We start from the raw sequence: 25,345 nt of genomic DNA, 5'->3' as shown, positions 1-25,345 counted from the left end.
GCAAACCTAACGCACTCGTGGGCTGCCATATTAGCACCACGCCTAACAAACGACACCTGAAAACTGATAAAACAACGACTCAACTCTTCAATCTCGCTAAGGATTGGGGCAATCACTACCCGATGTGAAGCCCGCTTGTCCCAGAGGCGAACCAGATCTTCACTATCGGTCTCAAGGATAACTCTTGTGAAATTTTTCTCCCGTGCCAAGCACACTGCATCTCAAAGGGAACGAGACTCGATGATACGAGGACTAGATATCCCTGGATATAACCTGCTCCGGGCTGCTACAAAGCCAACCTCATCTCGAGCCACACTGCCACTCGCCGCCCGGCCATCGGCTTCACAAATAGCGCCATCGGTATTGATCTGACTGAAGCCATTTGAAACGGTGAAACGGCACGGCCTTTTCTTTTGCTTGGTTTTGCTTGCACCGTGTTCTTAATAAGACCAGCCCACGACTAGGCCCGCTACGGACAAAAGCCGGAGCCCGGAGCAAGCTAGTGCAACGTTCGGCTGCCTTGGCTCAACTTGGCCCGGTTGAGATGTTTTTTTTAGGGAAGGCCCGGTTGAGTTGGCTGGTGTGGCCCGTTTGGCCAACCTTCTTCGCAGGCTCTGGACATCCGCCGCCGCCGCCGCGTCCCCGTTCCATCCCGCCCTAGCGCGCCGTGAGCCTCCACGATGCACGTCCGCCGCCCAGCGCCGCCACGGAGGCCACTCAACGCCGAGCCGCCCGACGCGGAACACCACCCCCGCCGCTTTCCCGTCGTACGCGGCCATCGCGCGCCGCAGGCCTCCGCGGTATCCGCCACCAGCATAGCCCCGCCACCGAACTCCGCCGCCGCTGGCCATCCAACTGCGCCGCTGCCGCTCGCCTTCACCGGCGTGCTGTGGTCGCAGTGGGGCGCCGAGGGGAAGGGACAACAAAGCATTCCCTAACCACACCAAGTGTTTTTTTTTTCTACTTTTGGTGATTCTCCGATGGATTCCCCTGATAGCAGAGCAGTTTCACTAGCTAGGCCCTTCCTCACCCCACCTCGAGTTCTCCAGCGGCCACGATCTTTGCCCATCGCTCAGCCTCAGGCTATCTCCAGGTAGGCTGAAGTTGTTTTTGCTACGATTTTGTGATTTTTTTCCTACTGGTCTCATTCATTATTTTTATTTCTCTACGTTTATGCTGAATAATTTGACCTGCACCTAAAAAAGCAAATTGACCTGCTAAGAAGATTGGAAGCAATCGGATTGTGAAAAGATGTGGACTAAGATTCTTGACTTGAGGACAAGCATATGGGTCTTTCTATATTCCTTCATACCCATGATGGGGTGCTAATGGTTGACAATTTTGCTATTCCCTATGTAGCTCAGTTTATACAAATTGATTCATGGTTATTAATCAGAAGTTGTTTTTGCTACGATTTGGTGATTTTTTTTTACCAATTTATCTTACCCATAAGTTTATTTCTCTACTTTTATTCTTAACAAATTGACTTGCACCTAAAAAAACAAATTTACCTGCTTTAGCAGATTGTGAACAAGATTGCAAACAATCAGATTGTCATGAGATGCGGATCTTTATCAGTAAGTCTTTTTTTTTTCATGTGTACTCAATTATGACACCATGTTACTTGAAACCACATTTTTGTTTGGAAACCCACAAAAACAGTAATCTATCATGTGATGTTGGCAAACCTGTATGTATATACTGGAATTTCCAATGTAATAACAGTTTTCAAATATTCTGAACTGCTCGTCACTAGAAAATGTTGCATTTGTTCTTGTACTTATACTGATTCTGCAATTCCAGTCCTTATCCTATTTTTACATTTCGAGCTTATTATCTTCTTTGTTGTGCATGGTTGTATGGAGCATCCTGTATTGTTTAGATGCCATACATTGTCCACATTTTCTGTTTAAGAGTGCATCCCTGCTTTTTTTATTCAGCTATTCAGCCAGAGCCTTAAAGAGATGTTTATGTGAGCCTAAAAATGCAGCAGAGATCACACATCTCCTGCTTAGCAGATTGCAAACAAGATTGCGAACAATCAGATTGTCATGAGATGCGGACCTTGATCAGTAAGTCTGTTTTTTTTTCCATGTGTACTCCACTATAATACCATGTTACTTAAACCACATTTTTGTTTGGAAACCCACAAAAACAGTAATCTATCATGTGATGTTGGCAAACCTGTATGTATATACTGGGAGGAAACAATGCAATAACAGTTTTCAAATATTCTGAACTGCTTGTCAAAATGTTGCATTTGTTTTTGTACTTATATTGATTCTGCAATTCGAGTCCATTATCCTAAGGTTACATTTCAAGCTTATTATCTTCTTTGTTGTGCATGGTTGTATGGAGTATCCTGTATTGTTTAGATGCCATACATTGTCCACATTTTATGTTTAAGAGTGCATTCCTGCATTTTTTTTATTCAGCTATTCAGCCAGAGCCTTAAAGAGATGTTTATGTGAGCCTAAAAATGCAGCAGAGATCACACATCTCCAGCTAAGAATTTTCAGTATAGAAATTGTTTTGATTTTAAGAATCTGTGATAAAGTCCTGCATGAGTTCGAACTAATATGCATATTATCATGGCTTATGCTACATGTCTTTACCGTGCTCAAAATAAAATGTCTTTTGGTATGCAAGAAGTGAATGGTTCACTTTCTCTACGGGATCTCATTCATAACATATCCTGCGATTACTTATGTGGCTGATCAATTTTAACTCATTATTAGTTTATTCCTAAACCATTTATCTTTGCCTTTTGCTTTCCAATCATTGTACAAAGCACCGGCTATATTTTTGAGTAACACTCATGTACTTAGTGCATATCGTGTTCTCATTGTCATTATTTGGAATGCGTCTACAGCTTATTGGTAGTAACATTTTTTATCTGCTTAGCAGATTGCGAACAAGTTTGCGAACAATGAGATTGTCATGAGATGCGGACCTTTATCAGTAAGTCTGTTTTTTTTTCATGTGTACTCCACCATGATACCATGTTACATGAAACCACATTTTTGTTTTGAAAACCACAAAAACAGTAATCTATCATGTTATGTTGGCAAACCTGTATGTATATATGGGAGGAAAAAATGCAATAACAGTTTTCAAATATTCTGAACTGCTCGTCACTAGAAAATGTTGCATTTGTTCTTGTACTTATACTGATTATGCAATTCCAGTCCATCATCCTATTGTTACATTTGGAGCTTATTATCTTCTTTGTTGTGCATGGTTGTATGGAGTATCCTGTATTGTTTAGATGCCATACCTTGTCCACATTTTATGTTTAAGAGTGCATACCTGCTTTTTTTATTTAGCTATTTAGCCAGAGCCTTAAAGAGATGTTTATGTGAGCCTAAAAATGCAGCAGAGATCACACATCTGTAGCTAAGAAATTTTCAGTATAGAAATTGTTTTGATTTTAAGAATCTGTGATAAAATCCCGCATGAGTTCGAACTAATAAGCATATTATCATGGCTTATGCTACATGTTTTGATTTTAAGAATCTGTGATAAAATCCCGCATGAGTTCGAAAATGCTGCAATCAGATCTGTAGTTTAATGGATAGCAAGGATCTCTGGCTAGTGGAGTCCCAGTGGCATGTGGTTGCACAACGGTCGGTACCTTTGCAGGCTTGGAGCGCAGTAACAGCGTCTCCAATACCTAAAGCTATCCCAAATGTCCTGTTTAAGGAATATGGACATTTTGTTCACAAAATCATCTCTTAATGGCATCTCCTAAACGGACAAAATGTCATATTTGTCCGGACACATCTCTCAAACTTGCCCAAACTTGAGAGAGGTTTGAGGTGTCTGGATATCCGGACATGTCCGACTTGGGCCCACACGCAGTCACACAAAAGCAAACTCATAGCCTGACGACTCGTTTTCTCTCTGCTCTCTCACTCGCGTCTCCCTCCCTCTCCCTGCTCTCTCATGCGCGCACCCTTCCCAGAGGAACGGCCCACGCTGCCGCAGCGCCTCGGGCCCTCGTCGCCGGAGCAGCTCGGGCATGAATGTAACATCCTAATTTTTTTTCAATTTGGATGTTATCATTCTTTTCGTGTCACCTGCATATCATTTTGGTCTTATTTGAAATTTTGATGCCAATTAACTATTTTCCAACGCTTGGTGATTATTGAGATTGGGGATAACATGACTTTCCCAAATATTAAAGTTGGAAATATTTATTTTGGCTTACTCGGGTTTATTTTGAGTTAGAAATGAAATTCTGGTTTTGCTGGAAGTAAGAAGGTTTTATTTGGAGTTCTTGTGGTATATTTAAAGACCATATTTGAATTTCTATAATTTGTGTAATTAGGAAAAGGGTTAAAATACATAAACCCACGTCTGGGCCGAAGCCGAAGCCCATTTTCCTCCTAGCCGCAGCCCACCTTCTCTTCTCTATTTTCTTGTTCTTTTTCTTTTGGGCCGCACTCCTTTCAGCTCCTGGCCCATTCCCTAACAGCCCAGCCAGCAAGAGGCTTCATCTTCCTCTCGCACATACAGAGCACGAACAGAGGAAGATGAACGCCGCTGCCGCCGGTGATTTCCCTTGCGATTCCAAGCGTCGTGGTTGTCTAAATCCCAAACTGAAGCCTCCTAATTAATTCCCACTCAGTTCTGAATCAATTCCGCCCATCATTGATCCGTTTCGTCTCCGCCATCACTCCGACGCCATTAATGGCCGAGCTCGCCACAGCCTTGCCCGGGCCCTCCCTTGGACCTATAAATAGGACCCCTCCAGCCGTGCACCACTTCCCCCTCCCGTCCCCGTGCGGATTCGAGTTGGGAGCTCGAAATTCGAGCTCTGCCGCCAGCACGACGACCGGAGTACGACGACGAACCGCCGCTGCCACCGTTGGAGAGATCGACGCCGCCCATAGGACGACCACCTGAATTCTCTACATTCGCCAACCACTCCCTCGACTACTTCCTCGACGTTTCACATTCATCCCCGGCGAACTCCATCATCTCCAGGAGCTTTTGGTGGTACAGACTTGTTCCTAAACAGCAGAGAAATTCTTCATTGTGTAGCTCACTTTAGGTGCGGTCTCTAGTGCAACCATAGAACCTGTCGAACCATGGTTTCCCCTTCTGTGTAGAGCACCTCTAGGACTATCTTTTGGCTGTGGTGGTACACCTTAGAAAGTTCATCTTCACTATTGGATCGACGTCAGAAAGTTGAATCTTTTGCAATCCTGTTAAAACATAGGCGACTTGTTCTGTTCATAGTTTTTGTCTCAACACTCCGTTTCAGATGAATCCAACGCCTTTGTATAGTTACAGTTACCCTCCAGGTTTCATCTTATTAGGTCTCTGTCGATTAGATCCTTATTCACCAGTAGATATTCGTTTGTAGTCACCTACTGTGCACTATCGTAGAGAAGCCTTCAGAAGTTCATTAGTTCAGTCCGTAGTTCCGTTTAATATGAATCTTGCTGTAGATCCTTCTTGCACATAATCTAGTTTGCTAGTGCGTTGTCGATTAAAACTAGTATTCCCAGGACGCTGTTATTGATTAGCTGTTTCCCCGAGTCTGTAGCTTTTGTTTCGCAGAACCAAAGTGGACGAATCTTTCTGTTCTGTGAAGTTTGGATTATCATCTATACATTAGTACACTTCCCACATGTTATATGCTACGTTGTCATTAGTGCAATCTCAATTAGAAACTCTATCTGTTAACAGCACACAACCTGTCAAATCTTTCCGTTTCAAACTCCATTCTGTCCAAATCATCACTCCAGCTTCTAGATCCTTACCTAGGACTTAACTAACAGTAATTATGTATTGTTTAGGAAGTATTTTTATTATTGTTCTTTTGGTTGCCATTGGATCTTCATTTGGAGTTGTTGGAGTTTTGTTCGAACTGTTGTTTATTATATTCGTTCTTCGCGCTAGATTATCCGGAGTGCGATTGTGAGGAGTGCCAGGCAACGTCTGACCACTTCGATTACTCGGGATCAGGCAAGTTACACTTTTGAACATGTAGACACCTATATTTCTGTTATGCTATTTTGATTTACCATGTGTAGAGATGCATGTGTAGGATTATTTACTTATGATGTATGTTTAAAATGCGTTTGCAACTTGTTTAGTTATAGTCCTAGTAGAATGCTTATAGGTCTATTGTCATGCCACCAATTACCCTAGGTTGTAATCTATGTTATTTGCAAATGCTCGCTATATTATTGTATCGGGAGTGTACAAAACTATCTTCAAAAGTATTAAGAGCTCGGCAAGAGCGAGTATGTTTTTGAAAAATGTTTTCAAATAAAACAAAAAAAATGTTTTAGCTGGACGAAGTGGTATGTTTCTAACCATATGTGATTGTCTACAAGAGCTGTAACCCCGCAACGGGTGCAGACTTAGGAATTCAGTGGGGACCACCGTCCAGTGCCAGAAAGTTCAGTCTTTTCCATGCATCCAAAATCTTATCGTACAACCACTTGCTATTATGGGCTTTGGCTTAGTTGAGTAGCTAGCGGGAAATCCTTACTTTGGTACCGTCATCCGAAAAGGGGCCAATGTGTCCATAGGGGATGGGTGGTGCTAGGACCAGGGCCACTAGTGAAAGACTTCGTCACAATCTTTACCTGTTGCGCACGCTTGTCGTCAGGCAACACCTTGGACTGATTGTGTCAAGTGGGGAAAGTGTACAAACCTCTCGAGAGTGTCAACCTAATCGATTAGCCATGCCTCTGGTTACGGGTGAATTTTGAGCTACTAAGTCTGGATAAGAGATCTTTTAGTTTTGTTTTCAAAAACCCCAAAAAAAACTGTTTTGACCTAATGGAGCCGCATCCACAGAATGGGTCACGGGAAGAAAGGGATTCTATGTGAGTGTTAGCGGCATGACCCAAAGTGCATAGCTAGGTCAATGGAGCAGTATCCACAGGTGACCATACTTACATTTCCAAAACTATATTTTAGAAAATTGTAGAGGTAGAGTTTTCGAAATGTATTATGAGTAATTCAAAAATACAAACATGATGTATTTGCTAAAGGAACCATAAAAGCCTAACTAGGAACTACCCTTAAGCATATATTTGCATTTCTCATAACATCACAGGTGTAACTCGTAAGTACATTCAATGTACTGACCTGCACGTATCATGTGCAGAGAATGACGCTCAACGAGGGATCACACGCATGGTCGCGAGTCTACACACAATAAATAAGCCTGTGGCATCGGTGGACTCTATTTTATTTGCTATTTGGATCTTCCGCTTGTAATAAGTTAACACTCTGGATTCTACTTGTTGCAAACGTACAAGATGTGAGTTGTGATATTTATCTTGGAACTTCGTGTATCCAGTGACTAGTACAGAATACACGGAGATTCGGACCCTATGGGTCTCGGTCACCACAACGTACCGCCGCCGCGCCCGACCTCCTCCACAGCGGCCCCTGCGCCCCACCTACCACCTCCTCCACAGCGCCCCCCGCGCCCCACTTGCCACCTCCTCCATAGAGGATCCGAGCGGCGGCGGAGGTGCGGGCCCGAGGCGCAGCGGCGTTGCGAGGATGTGGCACGGCTAGGAAGCTCCTCGCGAAGCGGCGGCGCGAGCCCGAGGTGGGGTGTCGGGCCGACGAAGGACCAGAGGTGCGGCGGCGGGGAGATGTGGAGATGGCGGCGGCGGACCAGAGGTGCGACGGAGGGGCTGCCTTTTTCGGAGCAGAAGGAGATCGGGAGCACGGAGAGGAGGAGGGCACGGGGTGGAGGAGAGGGAGATGGGGTAGCACGCTCACGGGAAGGAGAGGAAGATGGGAGACGGCGAGAGAAAAGGAAAGAAAAAAATATATTTGGGAGAGAAATCTGGGGGATGTTTTTGGGTGACGGAGATGGACAACGGGGGACACATGCCCATTTGCTCCCCTAAATGGACAAAAATAGGACATTTAGGAACAAAATTTGGAGGGTTTCATTGGAGATGCTCTCATGGCTCTCTGTTTTTTTAGCAACCCCTGTCTGTTCTTCCTACCGAGCTAACCGCTTTTTCTCTCGGTAAATTTCACAAAACTACGCCTTCTGGTGCTAGGGTTTCATTCGGGCACAACTCTACGAGTTTGCAACAGAAAATCATAACTTCAGAGTTAATTACTTTCAAAAAAACCAAATCTACCAAATTAGTGAGTTTGATAGCGAAACCGACAAGTCCACTCCACCTGTATGGTCTGATATTTTTTTCACTAAACCCCTTGGCTTCTTTTCTATTTTTTCTTGGACCCCTTGTTTTTTCCTTGCGCTTCTCACTGCCGCGCCTTCCCCTAAGGCCACCGCCCACTGCAGGGTCTCCTCCTCCTCCCCCCCCCCCCCCCCCCGCCGTCACCGCCCACAGCGGCCTCTCCTTCCCCCGACGTCGTCGCCCCTCGCGTGGTCTCCTTCTCCCGACGCCGCCGCCCAATGCGGCCGCCCGCCGTGGCCTCTCCTCTCCCTGGCGCTGCAGCCCGTCGCGCGGGATCTCCTCCATCCGTCGCCGTCGCCCGCCCTGCGGGGTCTCCTCCCCCGACGCCGCCACCGGCCGCCGGATCTCCTCCAACCGATGCCACTACCCGCCACGAGATCTCCTCCCCGATGCCGACGCCGCGGCGGTGCACCTCGCCGGAGATGAGGAAGATGGTCACGGGAAGCTCTGGAAAAAAAGAAGCCAAGGGATTCAATGAAAAAATAAATCAGACCTTACATGTGGACCCGACCTGTCAGTTTCGTCGTCAAACTCGCTAATTTGGTGGATTTGGGTTTTCTAAAAGTAATTAGTTCTGAAGTTGTGGTTTTTTTTTTGCAAACCCCTAGAGTTGTGCCCGAATGAAACACTAGCCTCAAAAGGTGTGGTTTTGTGAAATTTACTCTTCTTCTTTCAATCGTCGGACTCCAGCAAACCTCCACTGTCTCCGACTACTGGCTGGCTACTGTCACCGAACTTACTGCTAACGCCACCCGCCATCTCATGGCCAATTGTTGACTTCTCGTCGTCGTACTTACAGTAGGATGCAAGCGAGATTCGGCTTATGCCACACTTTTAAACCACTTTGGAAGTGCCACTTCAAATATTTTACTCAAAATTTGACTTTAGTGGATTTTGGTTTAGAAGAACAACATAAGCAGGATTTCGGTTGCGTCCCTAACTCACACATCGATCCTTCGCGACAAATCCCTAAGCCCCCGAATGACCACCAAATTGATGTTGTCCTCGCTTAGATTGCGCCACCTCGCCAGAACAACTTCATAACCTGCTACATATACAAGTAGATCATGACAGAGAAAAAGTCCAAGGCCACAATGAGCAACTATTTTTACATACATGAAAACTTTCATAGATGGTGCATAACATTTTTATTTTTGAAAATATTTCTTAGAATCTGGGTGAACCATTAGTTAATGAACACGAACATTTTATTTGGCATAGATGAGCATTTTTATTACGCAAGTCCAATGCATTCCAAGAGAAACATTTTTCATGCGAAGATTACATTTTATTGGTTGAAATAATAGAAACTATGTGAACATTTTGTATAACTTTAATTGATATACATGAACATATCAAAATTATATTCTTTTTATTTACTCCCTCCGTCCCATATTAAGTGACTCAAATTTGTTTAAATATGGACGTATCTATATACTAGAATACGTCTAGATACATGTAATAGAAAGTCACATAATATGAGACGGGAGAGTATAATTTTCTAATTATACATGAACAGATATGAATTTCATGACTTTTATAATTAATGTTCATATCATTAATTATCAAAGAATAAACAAAGGGAATCAGAAAATAAAAATAAAAAATAAAAAATGAAAATGAAAGAAAAGCACATGCGGAACCAACTTGGGCCGGGCCCAAATCGACAGGCCTCTTTGATGCAACGGGTGGCGGATAAGATATGGCGACGGACGGCATCCACCGATCTTTCTACTGCGAATCTCCGCAGATCCGCGCCGCCGCCGTTCTGCTATGCCCGCTCAAAAATGAAAATGACAGGTGCCATTTTCTGCGCCAAGGCGAACGTCGCCGGCACGCACAAATTAACACGTAGCCAGCCTCCATCGACCAAATCAACCGACACGAGACAAAAAGTCACCGACGAGGAAACACAGCGCCGACGACCCACGGTACGACGTCTCTGTTTTCCGCCGACCGATCGCTCGCAAGCCTGTAAGCCGCCCTGGACTGGAAAGCGAACTGCCCCGCACAGGTTCGCCTCACGGCACGACTGGATCAGTACTGGAGACTGGACCGTGAATTCAATTCAACAGCGCTGATTTTGAACTATTCACGTTGTTCGGGTTGATTTGTTGCAGCAGGCCAGATAGCAGCACGTACGTCGGACCAAGGCCCGACCAGTCCTCCCAAGTCCGAACTTGGCGTGGCGACACGAGTCTACTTCCAGCCTCTTAGTCAGCGTTTGGCCAGTTGCCACTATCCTCAACCTGTCAACCATTTTGTGTGGTTTATATACACCGGAACTTCCCACCAGAGTTGATCGAAGGCCATAATTAACTGTAAGTTTGGTCAATACAGTAGAACATTCCTCGGTTACTGATGCAGTCTGCTAGTGTAATCTTCACGGTAACAAAAGAAACAACTCTTTTCATTTCTATTTTAAGGTGTCCATCCAGGATTGTTTATTGCATCCCCAAAGAGCCATGTGCTTTTGGATTTGTTGGAGTACTATCTTTGTCATTTCTATTTTAAGGTGTGTCCATTCAGGATTGTTTATTGCAGCCCCAAAGGGGCATGTGCTTTTGGATTTGTTACTATCTTTGGCTTGTGCTTTAACATGTGATAGGAGATATTCCTGTTCGTCTGCGTTACTCCGGTTCTGTCCCATATGGCCAGTCACACACCAAAAGAACAGGCAGAGACAGGTTGTTTTTCAGATTTCAGATATCAAATGATGTGATATTTGGCAAGTTCATGACTGAATGCTGCATGTTTTGGGTACGAAAGTCCAACCTGTAGACGGGGTTCGAAGCTACTACAGGTGGCCCCCCGTGTATACACTGCTATTGTTCGGGTAACATGTTGTTGTCAACGCAGAAAACGTTGAAAATGAGAGCACGGGCGTAATTCTAGCTCGATTTCTTCGAGGAAGAAAACCATTCTAGTTCAGCTTTGATCTGTGTAGTAAAAATATGAAAGCAAAACACATTTTTCATGCAAACCGTGCAAACTCCATAAAAACCATATTTTTTTTACAAAAACTAGTTAGGTATCCGTGCGCTGCTACGGAATCATAACACTTTTCTATGTTTGATTGTACAAAAAACTATTTGCTCTGCTTTGTTTAATCCTCGGCAAGCTAAATAGTATCATTAAGTACCAGTAACACAAGAGTTTTGGTAATTGAATAGTCTTAAATAAAGCAGAGTAAATAGTTGTGCTCAAGTCAAATATTCAATCTTTTTTATGTCAACAAATTTATCATAGAGAATTACTATTCACCATAAAATAATTAAATAACCTCACATGTGGCATAACCGTGTGACTAGAAAGTTCCACACATTTTGCCATGAAGATTTCCTAATAATTTGCAACGTAAAGTTAAATACATAGACTCCCGACATAAAGTATCAAAGCATCATGATCTTTTTATTCACAAGGAACACCACAATTAATTTAGGTCCCAAAATACCATACCTTGAGATAAGATAGAATTACTACATTTCCATTCATCACACACGTTAATGCCAGAACAATTGTATCAGATCCATCATAATATAATTGAGGCACAAGCCATAATGCCCAAAAGAAAATCATTGAAACATCAAAAGACACACATTTTCATCAACGTCTTCTTTCCCGAGGGATTCACTTCTTGCTTCTTCTATTGTCCTTGGCTCAAACTACTGTTCACACTGACTTAAAGCAGATCCATGGAATTAAGTTCCTTGTACATCCTACAATTTAGGTTTAGTTAATAAAAGTAAATATCACAAGTCATCACCTCTTCGTCTCACCTGCAGCATCAACATCAAGACCAAAGTGCACCCTACTAAAGGTAATAGTATGCGGACAGTGTTCTAGTTAAGAAACAACATCACATATTATAAAAATCTGTTGGTTATATGGTACGTGAAGTGAAAGTACATATGGCAAAGTTACCTACTGTATGTTAAATTATAAAGAAAACAATCAAATAGTAAAGTCAAATGAAATGTTCAAGTAGCGTTACAATCCTAGAATTGATAGCATATTTTAGTTGCTGAAAATTGCAAGCTAAATTGGGTATCCTGAATTACGATGACACTTTCGTCCTAAAATCCCATGGAAAATTTGATCAACAAAAGATGAAACTCTATATGCATAATGAAGCAAGCATGCCATAAGAAATATATCCATCTCGAGATCACTACCATTTGAGCTTTCTCCTCGCCCCAACATGTCTACTGATGAGAGGGTACTTTGAGTATGAAACATTATCATATTCTAGTTCCTCATATCTTCATCCTCCGAGGATCCGCAAGTTAGGTTTCTATTGCTTAATGCCTCAATTGCAAAGCGACCAGTTGGAGTACTGCACACGTCATTGGGCGACATCTCTTTGCTTTTTCATCACTACTACAATTATTCCAATATGAACCGCTAGTGCATATGTTATATCCTTGTATTCAAGACTGGTCCTAGGGCAGCAAGGCGAAGACTTCTTTTCCTTTAGAAGAAATAAGGTTGCCCTTGAAGGCAGAGATACTTTTGTCAAAAGTCTCCTATCTTGAAAGAAGTCAGAGTAGTTATCACATAGTGTTATCCAACTATTGGAATCAACACTGAAAGGAAGACTCTTGTAACCTTACTGATACCACAGAAGGGATTAGTCCGTGGTTTCATTCATGAAATGATAAAGTTGCAAATTATTAAAAAGAACCAACAGCTATCAGCCAGTAGTGTAACATCACTGACAAGTGAATTCTGAAATCGAACACTACTCCTAGGTTCAAAAATTGCTAGGACAGACTGACTGTACTGACCTTGGTGTGCATATGGATAAGTAAGAATAAATTTTTAACAATTTGTTCTAAATGCAAGTAGTTAATTTGCATTGTCTATTTGAAAGAGCACAACATGTGATGTTTAAAATAAATCAAGAAGATAGACCTCTAACAGTCAGTGAAAACAAAAAATATATGTATGTGTGCAAGATAAACGGCCATTGATCAAATTAGGTGTTCTTTATTCATCATATTTGTTTATTTTTTCTTCTTCTCTTATCCAACAATTCTCAAGCTAATTCGTAATGTTTTCTCATCACATTAAATGATTCTGTTAGGAGCAAACAATCTTTCTGATGGACAGACTTAGATTGTGAGTAGGATCTAAAAGTGACCAAGCGAGACCCCCAAGATACTTACGTAAGATGGACACACGCGACCTGGTACTGTACAGTGTGCAATAGAGTGCAAATCATATACATGTTACTTACGTACTTCCTCCGTTTCATAATTCTTTTCTCAAATTTGTCCAAAATTGGATGTATCTATTCCTAAAAAGTGTCTAGATGAATGTAAGATTTTGACAAGAATTATGGAACAGAGGTAGTATACTACAATACAAGTTAGCTAGCTATGGCAGCCCTATGCATGCCTTGTCTCAGAAGCTTCGAAGACATCTTTTCCAGACTTATCTAGTTATCTCTACATCTGTAGGATTTAACACCGGCCTTCTAAGCATATATATCGACATTGAACGTACACAGCTAATTAACACAGTGTGTATTTATAGAAAGATATATAGGCACGCAGCTGGCACAAGTTAAGAAACTACTCCGTATAACAGAAGCTAGCGGTATCAGAGTCTGATGATCAGACGGCCCAGTTGTTGTTTGTTGCTCTCTTCCTTCATTGTGCGCCACCTCAAACATGCATCTGAGGAAAAAATAATGGTGTTTTCTGTGGAAATCGGGAGGAGCTTTGAATTGATCGCTTAATGAAAGAGGAGAAAACCTGTGCTTCCTTCCTTTGCGGTATTTTCGTGCTACTACGCATGGAATCCCCACTGAAATTTTACCAACCAAAAAATCCGAAACAACCAAATATTGGGACACATCTACCTATGTGCCACCAAATGTAAGTTGAATCCCAATGCATTGAGATGAGACCGTGTGTTCTTCAGATAAATTAAATTGAGAGGATTTAACGAATCATAAAAATAAAAACTTCACAAGAAATCGAGGAGGAGAAGAATATCGACCTTGGGGAGACTGGAGCATGCAGGTTGTGGAGCAGATTTCACCCGCGACGGCGGAGAAATCAGGTGCTGGTGGCGGTGGGGATTTGACCACTTGTGGAGGTGAGCTCAACGGTGGTGGGCAAGCCGAGACTCCATGGATGCATCGTCTTCTGCAAATGAGAAGGAGGGGGGGGGGGGGAGAAGGGCAGGGTCTAGGCCTGATCCGTCCGCTCCCACTGTCCAGCAACTATCGGCATCGTCTGGGCGCAACTCTCTCGCGCTTTCAAGGCCTGAGCCCTCCGCGCCCACTGCTAGCAAACTCGCCGGCGCCGTCCGGGCCTGACCCTGACCCATCCATGCTCACCGCAACTTGCTGCCGTCGACTTGCAGGTCCCGGCACCCTCTACAGATCCGACGCCATCTACAGATGAGAAAGGAGGCAGGGTGGTGACACGGTGTGACGGGTGGCTAGGGCGGAGGGGGCGCGGGGATCTGTGGGCTTGTGCCTGGTGGGCTGGTGGCCGAGAACTCCGATCACCAGCCACCTCGACACGAGCCGGATCGATTCTCCGATTTGATTTGAATCGGCCGTGGGACTGTGAGTCTGTGAGAGGTGGTGGGGGAACGGATGGGAACGCCGGTCCCACATGTAAGAGGTGGAAGTGCAGGGACGACGTACCGCCACCACCACAAGGCTTTTTTAGAAGAGTAAAGATACGGTACATTAGAGCTGTGATATTTTACAAAATCTGCAAAATTTCAAGTCCAAACTCAATTGAGTTTTTCGCTGCAAAATACAGTACATTAGAGGTTCATGCTGAAACGCAATTGAGTTTGGATTTGAAATTTTACATATATATAAAACATCACATATTTAACATATGCAATTCTTCAAGAAGTTTTTGAACTTTTTACAATGCTTTTTGAGGTGGTTTCCACCGGATACGCTGTCAAATATGAAATATGCTACACTTTACGCAACGGTGTGGATTAATTTGCAGCGTCCGGTGGGGCCAAGTGCTTAAACAAAGGGCATGCTGCCCGTGCAAGCTAATTAAATTAATTCACACACAAATGTATCAAGGACCTACCTCTCTAGGCCGGTCTTCTGTTGTTCTTAAGAGAGAAGGTTATTTTTGTTCTTCTTGTTTTTCTTAAGGGAGAAAGTTATTTAAAGAAGCCTTTTTTCCCTTCTGTTTTTCTAAAGGGAGAAGGTAGCAAACCCAACTAGAGACCCCCTCTGTCCTCCCCCACAACGCCGCCGCTACATGCTACCATTTGCAGACGGTTGGGTGCGTGGGGCTACGGGTGAAAACCCTGCACCGACTTTGAAGTTGGTGTTGTTGACGACTGCGTCCTTGGACATCGCTCCTTTCTTGGAGGCATCATCGTGTAGCCTGTTACATCCCACCATTTACAAACGAGGTTCCTCCGAGCGAAAACTTAGATGCGTTTTTCGTATCGGATAACGGCGGCGTCGGCGGACGTGTCCTTGGAGGCGTTGCCTTTGGAGGCCTTGTCTGACGGCGGGGATTGCTTGTTGCGGTGGGCCATGCTGGGGACTTGTCCAGGGATGGCGACTGCATACTGCGCAGGCTTGCTGATGCACGAATTGTTTCTGTCGGGGCAGCCTCTTCTTGCTCCGGTCGTCGAAGAAACACATGTCTGTCTACCTTCTTCTGGCGCAAGGAGCTGCTCCCTATTCGGCGTCGTTGGGAGGGGGAAGGGTTTTCGTCTTAGCGGCTGCGGCTTGTTGCTTCGGTTTTGCGCTCTGTATGTTTGTACTCAGGATTTTTCGCACGGCTTTCATTGAATAAACCGTCCATTGTATCGGTTTTTAGTACCGTTTTTTCTTATAAATGGACCAATTATTTCTTCCAATTGAATCACGTGGATCCACCGTTCTGTCCCGAAGAAAATAAAAATAAAGGGAGAATGTTGTTTTACTCGATCTAGTACACTGGTACTGTAGTACAGCTTGGGTTAGTGCGCTAGCGCTTTCAAACGGCTTATGCGTGCTTGAGATCTCTTAGCCGCCATTAGTCCATACACCGTGAGAGGTGAGACAGAAGCGATACTTTCTGCTCACGTAACTTGAGGTTTATTGCAACAGAAGACCGGCCTCGATATGGCGCTTTCTGCCCGCGTTGACATCCCATTGCATAGGGCGTAGCTAAGCCTGGATGGAGCTGAAAAAGAACGTGAAAAACGATCGAACTGTACACCTACGGACCTACCAGCCTAATCAGCAGGCACACCACCACGCGATGGACCGATCGAAATGCAATCGCTCAGATGTAACAACGGAACCACCTCTACGGCTCTACACGCTTCCCCGTTTCTTCCTTCCCACCCTTCTACAGCTCCAGAGAAGGAAAGAAACGGGAGAGAAAGAGAAACTTTGTCAGAAAGCTGGTAGGAAAAAACTAAAACTTGTAGAAAGCGACGCCCATTTCCTCTGTCGATTTAGTCAGTATGTATGTACACATGGAAATTGGAAGATACTATTATTCGCCGCAGTCACCATTCTGTCCATCGCCACGTCGCCCATGGGCCATAGCATAGGTAGGAGCTGAGACAGCCTTCCAGCCTTTTCTCTTCCCCTCGGCAGAAGTTCCATGTTTCCCCATTTTCCGCCGCTTCCTCCTCTGCTCCAGGAATAGCGAATCGTCGGGGTGGGAGAGGGAAGATCGAAAATTTCCAAGCTTCACAAGCCCACTCCCACCACTGCTGATTGGTTTCTGGTTTTATTCCCCTGAATTCTGCCAAAGATGAGCTCCGAGTCCAGGGAGCTTCTCGGAATCGACCCCAGCGAGCTCCGGTTTACCTGTACGATTTCTTCCCTGCGTTTCTTTGGTGAATCTGCTGGATTTTATCTTATCATTCCGTTGCTTCGATGGATTTCCGGTTGTTTTTTTTCGCGCTTGAGCTGTTTCCCTGGAAAAGTTTCTTTGTTTTTTGCGGCTGATTTTGATGTTTCTCTTGCCTTTCGTTATCTTCTTTTGATATTTCTTTTGGCGTATCTTTTTAATCTATGATCATACTTGTTTGCTAATGTTCCCCCTTATGTTCTTATTGTTGATTCAATCATGCAGTCGAGTTAAAGAAGCAGATATCATGTTCGCTACATCTAACAAACAAAACAGATGAATACATGGCCTTTAAGGTAATTGAACCATCCTGATTCAAAGCCCTCAAAGTTTGAGTAAATTTTACAAATCTATTTTGTCTAAATAAAACTTACAGTTCTGTTAAAAAATTCGCACTGTAGTTACTAAGTACCTTGGGTCTGTAGGTTAAGACAACGAGCCCAAAGAAGTACTGCGTCCGGCCAAACAATGGCATTGTGGCACCACGATCCACATTCGATGTTCTTGGTAATTTGATGGAGTACCTTAGTCAGTCTCTATACATACTATCCTGAAGTAACTGCTTTACATGCTAATGTCTTATACACCCTGAATTGCTGTCTTCAGTAACAATGCAAGCGCAACGGGAGGCGCCCCCAGATATGCAATGCAAGGACAAATTCCTTGTGCAAAGTGCCATAGTGAGCAAGGACATCACACCGAAGGATATCACCGGAGAAATGGTAAACCATGTTAATAGTGCACTTATATTTTCGTAGCTTAAATATGTTGGCAGTTTCTGTTGAATAATCCCAACGAGGGTTTTGTGTAGTTTACCAAAGAATCAGGCAATGTGGTGGACGAGGTGAGGCTGAAGGTTGTTTATGCCCCACCATCGCAACCTACATCTATAAACGAGGGGTCTGATAAGGAAAATCTGGGCAGTCTGAGTTATCAAGAGGTAAAATTTTGATGCAGTGTGTCCATGAGGTTATCTGTGATGTGTCACAAAGAACATATAATTTTTCTCTGTTGGTGCCTTACTGACTACCATGTGCCCTTTTAGTTGATCCTATCATTCTATGGCTATTCTTTGTTTTCTTACCTTCCCAAGCTGAGTGCTGTTCTTTCTTTGCAGACAACAAGAGAATCTAAAGAACCAGACAGAATAATCTCTGAGGTGTGCTCCCTTCCGAATTCCGATAAAACTCAGCAACCTATGCCTACCTCTGATTCTGAAAGTGATATCATTTATTTTAAAGACCAGTCTTTGAATATCATAAATTTGATCATGCAAGTGAATCTTGCATCAAAGCGATAACTATCAATCTAGACCGAAGTAATTCCCCCTGGCCACTTCGGTGACAACTCCCAGAGAGGGTCCATATATTAGACACACCTGTATAAACTTAGCTAGTACGGAATAGTTTTTTGGTGTTTTTCTAGATCAGCAAGATTTTTGTGTTTAAAGAGTTCACTATGGTATACACAGTTTTGATGATCCAATATGCCCTAGCATTCTGCAGGATGACGTCTGCATTACAATTACTTTCTTCATCTACATTCTGTCATGATAAGTTCTATTTCTATGTTCGACCATGTTATGCTATCGCTCAGTCCAACCCCACTTGATATTAAATTTATTTATGTTTGATTAAAAAACACTTCAAAGCTGTGATGTTCCAACTTTTTGCGGCCTCTCTTTCCTATTGATCTATAGTTATCTTCTTTCCTTAATAACTGGAATATAAATTTAGACGCAGACTCTTGAAATGGAGAGGTGCCATCTTATCTTCTACTATTACGTATTCATTGTATGTTGAACTCTAGTGTGCTACTGTTCTGTATGTACTATCTACCGAATTTGTTTAGCATTTATGTTAACGTCATTAGCCAATTGAGGCCTTATGTAGAAAATGCTACCACCCTCCTTATGTTGCCCACTGATGGCAAAGAGTAACATGTTGATCTCATTTGCTTATATCTGTGTAGTCCTTGGCTTTGATTTTGAAGTTGAATGAGGAGAAGAATTCTGCGATTCAACAGAACCATAAGCTTCGAGAGGAACTGGTACGTGGATTTTGCCTGATTATCCAACCATTTTTTGACTTGTATTATTTGACCATATAATTAAGCATTTGTTTCAGGTTTTTGAACTAGATAGTCTTGCGAGAAAGATTTACTGATAATTTGCGCATTGCCTTAAGTGATCATCTCATAATTCCACCCAGCTTCCCATTTGTACTTTGCCTTTTTATGGCCTAAATATATATTTGCCTTTTCTGTCTTTGAGTACTTTTCCGTTTTATGGTTTTCTGCATCAGTGAGATCTCAATGCCAGCATCAAATATTCAAATGTAGTTGCAGTACTGACAAAAAGTTTATTTTTTTCTTTGAATGAATTTAACAGGATCTCCTAAGGCGGGATATGAGCAGGCAGATCAGCGGTTTCTCAGTAGTTTTTGTGCTTGCGGTCGCTCTTCTGGGCATCTTACTAGGTTTTTTCATGAAGAGATGAGCTTGTGTAACCATGTAGCTTATTTTGGTGCTCTGCCAAGGCCTGAGTATCATCGGCGTTCTCGGTCGTGTTAGCCATCTGTATAACTCATGGTCATTTATCTTAGGATCTGATGCTCCTTGTAATTGTCTAATTCATATTAGCTATGCTAGCCAGTGAATAAGCCATTTCATCCTAAACTCTTGATCTGTAAGCTTGTTTAGTGACCTTTGGTTTGGCCTATTCGCTTAGGAAAATATTATGGCTAATTATTTGCATCTTCCGGTACCTGTAAACAGAAATAGCTGCTTTGATACTATGGCTTGTCATACATCCGTACATATGTTGTACGTTTTCTGTATTCTGTGTACTCTGGAGTAAGAACAATATTAAAGTTTGTTTTCTGCTTTGCTTATTCGGACAAGATAAATACAGACGATATGTGGTTTAGCTATGAATTCTGGCACTCTGCTGATCCTGTAGAATCCAAGTTAGGCCCTGGCTGAAACACATGGTCAGCAGTTCAGCACTAGGAGTTTTTGAATTCAGCCTGTACTGCACATCTGTTCGTTTTGTGCTTTTGGTTGGTATACACATGGTCAGCAGTTCAGCACTAGGAGTTTTTGAATTCAGCCTGTACTGCACATCTGTTCGTTTTGTGCTTTTGGTTGGTATACACATGGTCAGCAGTTCAGCACTAGGAGTTTTTGAATTCAGCCTGTACTGCACATCTGTTCGTTTTGTGCTTTTGGTTGGTATACACATGGTCAGCAGTTCAGCACTACCGAAAAAGAGAAAAGAATTTAACTCCAAAACTTCAATAGGATTGCTAACATCCTACCAAATATACTGCATAATCAACTAAATAAACGTACAGGAACAAAGAGGACATGGAAAAAAAATCTTTGACAACGTACGAAGGAGATTAAAAGATATTTTTCACTTTTTTAGATGTTACACATTTGAATAGTTGATTCGATCAAATAAGAAGCTGCTGATAGCCTAATATCACCACTACAAAATTAGTATAACTATGAATCCTAAACAATTGTGACCAAACTTTATATGCATGTCTCTGGGGAAGGGGAAAAAACAGTAAGTTCTCACTGATTGCTATCCTCAGGCTTTGAAGCATTCTGCTCCCATGTTTCAACCTGCTTCATTGACTTCTCTTTCCTCCTATGTAGATCTTTGAATTCCTTAGGGCTGAAGGGAGGAGGCAGGTCACATGGGCCCGCAACGTTGGCAGACTTCACCATTGAGTCTTCCATAAACTTCCTCTCCCGGCCTATGGCTTGGCAGGCCAAAGACTCGGGACAGACCTCAACAGCTTCAGGTGGCTTGGTTGGCTTGAATCTTAGGAGCTTAGCATACTCAGTTAAGAGGTGAAACATGTAGTCGTATATATAGTCCATACTAAGTTCTTGCTGAATGAAATTGCTTGCTTGCTTTCCTATTTGTTGTGCCTATGAATAGATTTTGCAAGTGAGGTGTGAGAAACATGATTTAAACAAAAGGTCATACAGAGGCTTTGTACGACGCGTTGTATGAACAATGTGTTTCCACTGATACGAAAACCAGTATGGTCACTCATAGCTGCTCACTAGTGCTGCATGACATACCTTTTTCTTGTGAGAATTTCCCCAGTCAACAGCGTACTTTATGGAGCTGCACTTGCTGTCAGCTCGAACTGGCCAATAGTGCTTAGTGGGCAACAACACCCTTGAAAAGAAATCGTAGTATTTTGGTGTAATCACCAGCGTCATCGAATCACAAGCAAGAATATACTTCTCGCTGACTGACCATGCTGATCCTTCAATGTAGATCTTGTACCTATCATCCAGCATAACAGTTTCAACACCAACGACAGAAGAAAGCTACCTTACTTTTTTAACAAAAGAAAGCAAACCTGTGGGTACATTGACTGGCCAGATCTGATTTTTTATATCCTGCCTTGCTCTCTTTGATCCAATCCTAAATGGAAAAACAAAAGTAATCTAGCTAATCACTAATCAGCCACAAGTCCATCAAAATTTATATTGTTTGAAAAAAAAGGGATTCTAGATCAGAAGGATTATAACAATTTCAAGAGTACCTTAATTTGACAATAGATAATAGTAGGATTTTCTACTTGTTAGAATAAAATGGAAACTTAGATTTCCTTACAACGGAGCGCAGTGCAACATAAACACAAACAATCACCTGCTTGTAAATCCGTGCATTCCATTCTTGCTTACTGGAAACATTACACTTAACCAGCTCTTGCCGTATAGCTGCGACATCTGGATTTCCTTTCCAGTAAGCGTAAGGTTCTCTATCTACCCATCTCACCCTCCTATTGCCAGCATCCAAATCTTTCCGCAGCGCATCCCATGGCTTTATGTTGATCTCCGCCCTATTACCACACACAGTTAATGGTACCCAAATTTCTACTCGGTCTAAAATCAAAGCATACACGAACAAGAAGTATGGACTTAAATTTGTAAACTTCCCAAGATACTACTGAACTTCAGAAAAATATACTGTACTGTTTATTCCCTTTTGTTCCTGCTTGCTTTCGTAGCAACAGAATTGCAGATCCAGTCGATAATTAAGTAAAACTGAGCATCCATATTTCATAGGTTCACATATTGCACTCTGCATAATGTACTCTGAGGGCAGCGATACACTTCATATACATGACTATTTTGAGAAATTGGACAAATTTGGGAGTCCTTCAGTCTGTCAGGGTGTATGTACTCCTAATTTGGGATTACTTCAGTCTTTCACATATACTCCCTCCGTTTCATAATTCTTATCTCAAATTTGCCCAGACATGGATGTATCTATTCCTAAAAAGTATCCAGGTACATGTAAGATTTCGACAAGAATTATGGAACGGAGGGAGTAGAATACTTTCTCTCTACTATTCCTAGTAGCAACATGATTATATAACAGCAATGGTACAGCAGTTTAAATAAATTCTGGGATTTCATTGCATTGTGAACGAGTATTAACGCGGACTGTTAGTTGGGAGATAGGAACCCCGAAAACGCATAACAACAAGCTGTAACAACAAATGTAAGAGCGAAAAAAGCCAGAGGCAGTTACTTACCAGCCCCAGAAAGACCAGTCCGGGAAGACGACGTCGAGCGTCTCGTTGTCGCCGCAGTATCTGAAAAGCGGCGGCATGGCGGTGGCGTTCTCCCCCTCGTACTGGTCGGCACGGACAACGGGCCAGTCTACGCAGTCGAACATGAGGTCGAGGTCGGGGACCCGGCCAGGGTAGCGGCGGAGCAGCTGGAGGATACCCCAGATGGTGAAGAGGTCACGCGTCTGGAAGGCCGGCGCGATGAGCTCGATGTAGGCGCGGCCGCGGAGCACGACGAGGCGGAAGTTGGCGGTGGCGCGGGCGCGGTCGAGCATCGCGCGCGTGATGCCCCCCGCGGCGCGCCATGGGTGGAGGTCCTCGTGGATGAAGCGGAAGTAGGCGGGGCAGGAGGAGTTGGTGGCCGCGGTGGGGGGAAGGGGTGGGGGGTCGGGGACAGAAGCGCAGGTGCCGTTGGAGGAGAGCGCGAGGGAGAGAGTCTGCGAGATGTTGCTGGCGATGGCAGGATCGCGGGTGAGCGGCGGCGCCGGGCAGGAGAGGGAATAGGCGGGGCGCGGCGGCGCCGGGCCGGTGGGGGTCGCTGGGATGGAGACGGTATGCGTGGCGGTCAGGATTGCCTGCACGGAGAAGAATCAACGGCTGTCAGTATTCCTGTTTGAAAAGCAGATAGTACTACAGAATTTCGCAAGAATTTTTAGTACAAGTATACGTGAAGTTCCAGCGTTCTAGACAAGCCAAAAGGGGTCAAATGACTGGAACCTTTATTCTGTTACTAAAATGTCTAGGACGAAACAATCCTGTAGACATGACTCGCGTTATTCAAGGTATCTCTCCATAAAGAAGAGCAATCTGGTGTTGTAAACAAGAACATGGCAGCGTTTACCAATGTCCAAAAGCATATTAAGAACAGAGCAACATGTCAAACTAGGCGAAAGTAAAATATGTTGTTGTTCATAAAACAACAAGAAGGGAGTGAGCTTACCTACCGGCTTTGTGCGCCACTGATCCAGATTGGTGATTGCCAAATGAGTCTGCATGTGTCATAATAAATCCGGGTCAAATATAGTATGCACAGGATCCCCATTCACGGGTGGCGGTGGTTCTTCAATAAAGACAATCAATGTGTTATTTAGCAAACCAGTACATTGAATGGAACAATCTGTGCAGCAATACGGCACAAATAATAATACTCAGGAAATCTCAAAAATAAATGAAATGAAACGAACCAAGAACTCAGGTCGATCCAGGAGAAAAAACATTCAGGCCGGAGAAGGAAACATGCAGACAAGGCTGGACTCACGGTGGTGGTGATCCAACGGGCGGAGACGAGGACGCCGACGCCGACGACGAAGAAGAAGAGGAATATGGCGGTCGTCACCGGTGACGAAGGGCCGCCCTTGCTCCATCGCCGTGTGTCCGGTATTGCAGCGGCAGCCGTGGCCATCGCCCGCCTAGCCGCTCTCGACCTCCCTCCGATCTCTATGTTTCCTTTAACCCGATGTGAGGAGATAAATGATGTTTCCTCTGCCTCGTGAGTCCTGAAACAAAAGAAGAGTGATATGAGCCGAGGAGCCCTTGGGGTGTGAGCCGAGCAGAGCCGTTGCGTTGCGTCCCCGGCGATTACTCAGGAGGGCGTGTCCACGTGGAGATCCGATGCAGCTGCTGCGCTCTTGGCCAAGACGCGGTCAGAAGGAAGTTTGTTTACATGACGTGGACCTACCGGCCGCGCTGGGTTTGGATTTATTACGCCCGTCTACGTGCTGCTCCACCCCTGTCTCTGTGGCTCTGTCCCTATCATCTCCTCGTCGGTTTTCCATTTCTGGGTCTGCAATTCTGCATTCCTTTTGATCTTACCTCGAGTCCCCTCACACGGTCACACCTGATATTCTCCATGGTGGACGAGCTCACGAGCACGAACTGTAATTCTGAACATAACTGGAAATCGAATTTTTGACGGAGATTTCAGAGGGAATCAAATCGAGAAAGGGGGCGAACCTTCTACTAGTCGGCGTCCCACATCACTCGGCAGGTCCCCTGCCGCTGTTCATCGCCGGCTCCAAGAGATCAGCGCCATAGCAAAGATCGATCGATGCGTCTCTGCCCGGCACTCCTCTTAGCTTCTTCCGCTTCACACTCCGGAATGGCCCGGGAACGACGAGACCCAATGGAGCGCGCTTTCGGAAGTGGCCAAGTTAGTGGTAGGGAATGCTCTGGACTCTGAAGATGCATGCGCTGGTTTTGGTTTGGAGGAAACACGGGAGCATGACGGACGGAACCTCAATATAAGGAGGTGAGATTCGACTGTGACCCCGCACGAACACAACTCCACCCTTTCTGCAGCAGCCGGACTTTGTCAAACAAACAGCCATGTCTTTTTTATTTCTTTTTTTTGCGAGGAATGTAAAGTCAAAGGTGAACCTGATTCGCGGGGGTAGCCGTTGATGTCGCGAGCAGTAGTACCCCCTGGCGGAGCCACAGCCTTTGAAGATTAGGAGATGATGTTTCTTAAGCAAAATATTGATTCCTATAGGTTTTGCTCCGTCACTGAGAGTGAGAGTACCCTTCAGAGTCCCGCTGCCCCATTCTCTGTCTCAAAGAGTATATCACGAAAATTCCAAAGGTCCTTCTATACTAGCTCTGTTATCTGTAGGAGCCGGACCAACTTATCATGCGTGCTCACATGGCATTCATAAGACACGCAAGTATTCCAAAATCATCAATTTCACCA

The 25,345-nt window shown here is 44.0% G+C and overlaps 2 protein-coding genes and 2 long non-coding RNA genes across 8 annotated transcripts; 3 read left to right on the top strand and 1 right to left on the bottom strand.

Annotated features, from left to right (window-relative positions):
- The first annotated feature begins 593 nt into the window (after positions 1-593).
- On the top strand, positions 594-7,322 carry LOC104583813. 3 transcript variants are annotated; one of them, XR_001406588.2, is made up of 5 exons: positions 594-1,093; positions 1,524-1,577; positions 1,941-2,072; positions 2,908-2,961; positions 7,133-7,322. It is a non-coding gene; the product is annotated as an uncharacterized LOC104583813 (long non-coding RNA). The 3 variants fall into 3 exon arrangements; XR_001406589.2 differs by lacking the exon at positions 7,133-7,322 and adding an exon at positions 5,911-5,976; XR_731831.3 differs by lacking the exon at positions 7,133-7,322 and having other exon boundaries at positions 598-1,093; positions 2,908-3,206.
- A 1,046-nt stretch (positions 7,323-8,368) lies between these two features.
- On the top strand, positions 8,369-10,736 carry LOC112271843. The gene is made up of 2 exons (XR_002965341.1): positions 8,369-10,212; positions 10,319-10,736. It is a non-coding gene; the product is annotated as an uncharacterized LOC112271843 (long non-coding RNA).
- Positions 10,737-16,696: 5,960 nt separating this feature from the next.
- On the top strand, positions 16,697-19,944 carry LOC100832149 (vesicle-associated protein 1-2). Its single transcript, XM_003569923.4, has 8 exons — positions 16,697-17,012; positions 17,279-17,349; positions 17,479-17,560; positions 17,660-17,775; positions 17,865-17,993; positions 18,171-18,212; positions 19,025-19,102; positions 19,443-19,944. Exons 1-8 carry the CDS (start codon positions 16,955-16,957, stop codon positions 19,548-19,550), a joined length of 684 nt encoding a protein of 227 aa, XP_003569971.1. The 5' UTR covers positions 16,697-16,954; the 3' UTR covers positions 19,551-19,944.
- A 476-nt stretch (positions 19,945-20,420) lies between these two features.
- Positions 20,421-24,871, bottom strand: LOC100831246 (protein O-glucosyltransferase 1). 3 transcript variants are annotated; one of them, XM_003569920.3, is made up of 8 exons: positions 24,613-24,871; positions 23,918-24,155; positions 23,604-23,648; positions 22,624-23,234; positions 21,732-21,924; positions 21,439-21,503; positions 21,152-21,362; positions 20,421-20,995 (listed from the first exon to the last, which is right to left on the bottom strand). In XM_003569920.3, the coding sequence occupies exons 2-8, from the start codon at positions 24,059-24,061 to the stop codon at positions 20,633-20,635; spliced, it is 1,632 nt and encodes a 543-aa protein (XP_003569968.1). In that variant the 5' UTR covers positions 24,062-24,155; positions 24,613-24,871; the 3' UTR covers positions 20,421-20,632. The 3 variants fall into 3 exon arrangements, with proteins under 3 accessions (XP_003569968.1, XP_014755717.1, XP_024317040.1); XM_014900231.2 differs by lacking the exon at positions 24,613-24,871 and adding an exon at positions 24,338-24,355; XM_024461272.1 differs by lacking the exons at positions 23,918-24,155; positions 24,613-24,871 and adding an exon at positions 23,844-23,891.
- Between the last annotated feature and the right edge of the window lie 474 nt (positions 24,872-25,345).

Source organism: Brachypodium distachyon, chromosome 3 (genome assembly GCF_000005505.3).
Source record: "Brachypodium distachyon strain Bd21 chromosome 3, Brachypodium_distachyon_v3.0, whole genome shotgun sequence".
NCBI classification, from domain to species: Eukaryota; Viridiplantae; Streptophyta; class Magnoliopsida; order Poales; family Poaceae; genus Brachypodium; species Brachypodium distachyon.
Note: the sequence above shows the minus strand (reverse complement) of the source record. Positions and strands in the feature narration are given on the sequence as shown.